Here is a 6000-nt window from a genome sequence, read left to right on the forward strand (position 1 = left end):
AGCAGAGCACGGCAGAGGTGATGTCCATTGAAGTGGAGGGGGCAAGGGAGGCTGAGCTGGCTGTGGTTGGTGTCCTGCAGGTGCTGGCCCTGCAGGGCTCCCGCGGTGGCTGCGCCCTGGAGGAGCACCAGGGAGGGTGTGGTGGGATCTCCTTCCTCTTCCACCTCCCGTGAGGGTGCCTGGTCCCATCTGCCGCGCTTGGCCACGGGCTCGGGCAGTCTGACAGCACAGCTGTGCACCCCACGCTCCCCGAGCAAATGTGCTTAAAAGCTCAGTTTAACCTATTTAGTTTACAACGTGCCCTTCTGCTTCCAGCCCTTGCCAGAATGGGGAAGTGGAGAAGCCTATGCAAGGGAAAAACAGTCGGTGGAAAATAAAAAGTTACCCTAACCTTGAGGTTCTGATTAGGCTCAGATGTGAAAAAGTCCTTTTTAGCTGAACCATTTTGTTTCCCTTTTTTAAATATGTATTTCTGTGCCCCCCCATCGTCCCCCCCACGATACTATTTATTTGGTATCCCTCACTGCTTCTTCAAATAAATACAAATTTATTCAACAGCAACAGCTTCAAATACCACAGCTTGCTGCAGAAACACACCAGAAAGTGTCCCCAAAGGCCCTTACGTATACAAAAAACAGTTCTGGCCTTCAGCTCTGCATCAGAGACTCTTCCCTGCTATTGTTAGACCATTCAAGGCCATTGTTCCACTGTTTTATTTATGATTATGGAAAACTTGAAGGGTATTCAGGGGAAAAGAAGTGAATACATGCAGTAAGAAAGGATGCAGCTCTTAAAACACAGCAGTAGGAATCAGGTAACACTATCAAGAATTATGATGTGACCTGGAATAAGTCAGTGTCTCCACCCGCAAGATGCAATTCTTTTCCCTCATCTGAGGTTTCACTAGGCTCACTGGTAAAAGCCCTTGGTTATTATTACAGTCATGTTCTGTGTGTTCTTTTTTTTTCTAATAAGAATGGTTTTGGCACAAATCACTGGCAGTTACTCTCTTTGGTGAGGGAGATTTTAAATGGTAAAGAGGAATTAGCTAGCAAAGAGTTTTACTGTTCTAAAGGGCTGTCAGCACAGCAAATCCCTTATGGCTATTTACTGTGTGTCAAGGGTGAAGGTTGGGTTTGGCCCGATTTCTTATGCTACCTCCAAACAAACAAACAAACAAAAATATCACAAAAGCAGATGGAAATAACACAAGACAATTGTATAAACCTCCTTAGTAAGGGAGGGGGAAGCCACTGTTAGAGTTGTACAAAGCATACAGGCAGCCCTCCGTGAATCCAGAGGCTGGTGCAGCATGGGCAGCCAAACATACATCTTACCTTCAAGCCTTGTTCAGGTCTTTCTCACTGGTGGGGCCACATCGTCGAGGTAGGTACTGACTGGGATTGCGACCAGACCATCAGCTGGCCCGGTAATACCAAACACCTGTTATTCCCACATCAGCTGAAGGGGATCACTTCTTCCTCACTGAGGGATGAGAATTTTCTCTCCATTAGCATTTACATTTAGCTTTGAAATACTTCTGCAGGCAGAGCTGGTATGGTGCAATACTATTTGATGGAAAAGACCTGACAAAGACAAGGCTCTACTTCTGTAAGCAGAGTGCTGCTCTCATTATTTCTCTTTGGCAAAATAGTGGCCCTCAAAAAGGAAGCAAAACATGCCAAAACCTGCCCAGGAGATTTGTATCTCAGTGGGAGTCTCTCCCACCCTCCATCAGGCTACACCTTATTTTGCTCCTGGCTTCCCAGGCGTGTGGAAATTCCACGGGTGAGTGGAGCCGTGTCAGGAGCAGCCAGCTACCTTACCCATGACTTCCCAACGTGCCTACGCGGTTATCACTTACCACCTGCCCTGGGCAGACATTCGTTCAAAGCGTGAACCTCAGCAGCCAGGACGGGTACCCAGGCTGCAGCCCATCCCAGCCTAGCAGGACACGGCGCAGGGAGGTTGCGGTGAGGTGCAGGCAGCTCGGCAGGGCTCCCAGCCCTGCCTTTACGCGGCCGGGGGCTGGTTAGCCACCTGCCTGCCACATCCGCCGATTTTATTCTAGGCCTGAAATTCAGAGCTGTCACCTCAACTGAATTTGTTCACTCCAGGAGGCTGCGCAACTAAAACCAATTCTGTTTTTAAAAAACCTTGCCTAACACAAGCAACAGCAGAACTTCTTGGCTCATTAAGAACACCCCAAATGGGGCAAATATAACTTAATTACTGACTCCCACCCTCTGGGCTGACTAGGATGATGCAGTTGAACCTGCAGAAGACTCATTAGGGAGACCCACCTCACCAGAGAGGGCTTGAGAAGTCACAACAGCATTGCCACAGCCCGCTGCTACCCAGTGGCATGTTTGCGGAGAGCTCTGTGTGAAGGGAAACCGATCTATCTCCTGCTGTCTCAGCTCTGGCTGAGGGCACAACAGAGATGTCCCTTTCTCATGTTTAAAAGAAATTTTGCTCCACGGCTGCTTTGGTGGGTGCAATACCCAGACTTGCTGGTGCTGGACATGTTACCAGTAATTTATTCATCTCTTTGGAAGCTCAAGCACTTCTCATTTCGCTAGCTGGTGTGGGGCACAGCTGCTGTTTGCGTGAGGAGGAGACAAGATTGCCCTCAGACTGTGGGGCACTGTGGGCAGTGCACTTCAGATTGCTTTCTGAGGATCTAAGAACTTAAATGGACTAAGCTGGCCCTGGATGGCCATCTGAGTAAGGCTGTGAGCAAAGAACCATTTTGCAATCCATACATAAGTGAAAGTGGCTTTTTTGCTTGCTTGCTTCTGATACCACGTGGCTTTTGCCACTATGTGAGTGCCATGTGTGGGGGAAGTCACCCTCATGATAGTAAATCAATATGATTTGAGAAAGGGGTTAGCATGACTGCAGAATCGCGGGGTCTGTCTGGAGATACGTACTCGTTCAGGTCAACCTGTGCTTCAGGGTGAACAGGTTCCCTCATTGCTGAGGCCAGGAGGTAAAACAAAACTCACATGTTCCGTGTACTGCGTTGATGCACTGAAATACTGGAAGGAGAAAGAGGGCTTAGCTTACCGCCTGCACAGTGCTGGGGTCTCACAGCTCTCTACAGGGATGAATCGGTGGTTCTCTGCCCCCAGGAACTTCATTAGACAGGACAGACAAGGCAGTATGCAGCATACTACATATGACAAAAATGCAGATACGGTGTCATGGTGGAAGGGCTTCCAAATACAGAATTTAAGGAAAGCAAGGGTACAAAGAGAATGTGAAAGATGCTCTTCCCAATTCAACTCATCATGGGAAAATGTGAGAAGAGTGAAGTAGGCTGTAAAAGGAACAGGGGGGGAAAAAGGCAGAGTGTAACTGTACGCAGAATGCCTTTAGGGGTTTGCATGCAGGCAGTGAGGGAAGGGAAGCCAACGGAGGTGCCATTCCACAAGAACAGACAAGGATGACCTGGATAGTTTCAGCTGTGCAAATTCAAATGTGCTGACCAAGAGTAATCACAGAGAAGGTAAAAACTAGCTGAGGCATGATTGTGAGCAAGAGGGATGGTGAGGACAAATCGGACCAGGTTCTCCAAAACCAAAGCAGCAGGCTTTGGTTCAAAGACCCTTCCAACTGATGCTGTTCCTGTCAGCGCAGGAGCCGTGTTGCTCCCTAGGGGATGCACCAAGGATGAAGGTGCAGTGTGTCTGTCTTTCACAGGGAGTTGTAACCACCATATGTGTATGTGTGTGCTGTTTCCCTGCAGATACCAATGTCATACGATATATCCAGCTGACAGAGATGAAGCTCAGCAGATGTTCCCAGAGAGAGAAAGAAGCCTTGTGAAAACGAAGCCACTTCAGCTGAAGTGCCCAAGGGGGAGCATTTCCTTCCTAGAAGCCCATTTGGTGGATTTTCCTGTTTGCTCTGCCTCATCCTCATCTCCTGATCCATCCACTCTCCCTTGCTCTTCATTGAATCCCAGTTTTGAAAAAAAAAAAAAAACTTAGACGCTGGATATGGCTGCTTGCCAACCATGGTAATACCCCTTCCCTGTGGCAGGAGAGCACAACGGCTACAGCCAGCCTTGTTCCAAGACCGTGTCACACACCTGGAGTAGGCAATGCTGGGGGACCTTTCTGGTCCTGAGCTGACCATCCCTTAGGGCAAACCTTCTGCAACCCCCAGAGCAACGACATCCTGACCAGGCAAGTTGGAGACGAACAGTTTCTGCTCTGAGTGATCACTGGAGCTTGGAAGAGCTAAGAAACCAAGAGAGCCACTGGTCATTTCACAGGGGATAGCAAATGCCTTTTTACCATCAGTTCCCTCTGCCTGCTTCTCCAGTGTGTGTTATCAGTCTCCAGTGAGAGCTCACATGCTCCCAGTCTAATGCCAGTGAAAACTCTTTCTAAACATCCTTTTAATGAAAGCACAGAGCACCCTATGACCCCCACCCCCCCGCAGAGCTGTCCCGGTGCCGGAGGAGAAGGCTGTGGGCTGCCACAGAACACTGAACGGACTGTGAAAGCGTGGTGTACAGCGTGAGTGAAAAACTGTGAAATAATTCATTAAAGGCAAATAAAAATTATTAATAGGCAACAAGTCCAGGCATTGCTTTTCGAAGGGACCTCTTGGGTTCCCCATGTCCAGATAGGCAACATTGTCTAGTGGGGGGCAGGATTGGGTGGGGAACAAGGGATGACTCCATTCTTATCTTGGCTCTGCCAATGCCTTGCTGTGTGATCTTGGGCAAGTCACTTAGCCTCTCTGTGCCTCGGTTTCCCCATCTGTACACTGGGGATAATAATACTTCCCTACCTCGCAGGGGTGTTGTGAGGATGTATTAGTTAATGTCTGTAAGTAACAGTACAGTGATGTACAGTGCTAAGTATTATTAGTACATTGGATTGAGGTCTTGAGTCTCCCACCTTGTGTTGGTGCTTCCTGTGTCCTGTTTTTTCTTTTATAGAAGAACATGGTGCTGGCAACCAGGGCAGGACCAACAGCTTTGGAGCTGATTTCAGCAGCCCATAGGGCCTGTTTAGACCTCCTCCAGCAGTCTGATCACTTCTAAAAGCGCGGGCTCCTTGGCTTAGTGGTCCCTTTCTGAAACTGCTAACAATGCGATCAGTAAGTGCCACCAAACACATTTCCAGTGTGACTGCCCTGTCAGTGTCCCACAGGGACCTGCTCCCAGTTGCAGGATGTACATGACTGGACTCATCCCATGATGGTCAGTGTGAAGTGAGTGTACCCAGAAATAGTTCACTCAGCCCTCAGCTGAAACATGGAAACTGAAAAACAGAGCTGAACAGACAAAAGTTCAGCCAAGTGCTGTGTGCTTTGGTCCCAGCAGACGTGGTGTCTGCAGACAGTTGGCTCTCACATCCCACATTCCAGATGTGGTATCTTGCCACATATTTCTCTAGCCAAAATTCGAAAGAGTTGATAGAGAAGCATCAAGAGAAACAGTAAATCTCTATCATTATCTCTGAAAAAAATGAAGTAGTGTTCTTTACTTCAGGGACACACCCAGCCCACATTGGGAGTGGTGAAGAGACCATCTTAAAGTGGCATATAAGTCTCTGAGATAAGGTGGACCTACCTCAGTGTGTGAAACTTCTTAATATTGCCTGGGATGGCACCAAGAAGTTAATGTTCTTCAGGTGGGTGGTGGAAAGCAGCTGCTTCCCAAAACTGGGAACGCTGTGTGCAGCTACTGTGAAGGAAAGGGCTGTGTCCTGGAGGCAGCACAGTGACCTTCTTCAGATGGTCCATGGTTCATCTGTGCCAGAAACAGCAAGCACCTTTGCCCACCACTATGCATGTCTAAGCAATAAAAGAGGCTACGGCTGCTGCTAGGACAACAATTGAGGTAAAGACAAAGAGGACAAATGAGGGAAATTCTGTAGGTGGTTGTTAACTAGACCAGAAAAAAAGGTTAGATGAAGGTGTGCTTGGGTGCATGTAAGGTGTACCTGGTACTGTATAAAGCACAGAACTAATAAGATT

At 48.2% G+C, this 6000-nt stretch overlaps 1 protein-coding gene across 1 annotated transcript in view; it reads left to right on the forward strand.

The window, feature by feature from the left end:
• TTC9 (tetratricopeptide repeat domain 9) overlaps positions 1 to 4408 on the forward strand; it is a gene marked incomplete at its 5' end in the record, with an annotated part of 28752 nt that extends 24344 nt beyond the window's left edge. The window contains one exon of the mRNA XM_082001020.1: positions 3752 to 4408. Coding sequence (XP_081857146.1) covers positions 3752 to 3831 — 80 coding nt within the window. The 3' untranslated portion in view covers positions 3832 to 4408. The remainder of the gene's footprint in view (positions 1 to 3751) is intronic.
• Positions 4409 to 6000: the final 1592 nt, after the last annotated feature.

Source organism: Phaethon aethereus (genome assembly GCF_964289735.1).
Source record: "Phaethon aethereus genome assembly, chromosome: 5".
Classification (NCBI taxonomy): Eukaryota; Metazoa; Chordata; class Aves; order Phaethontiformes; family Phaethontidae; genus Phaethon; species Phaethon aethereus.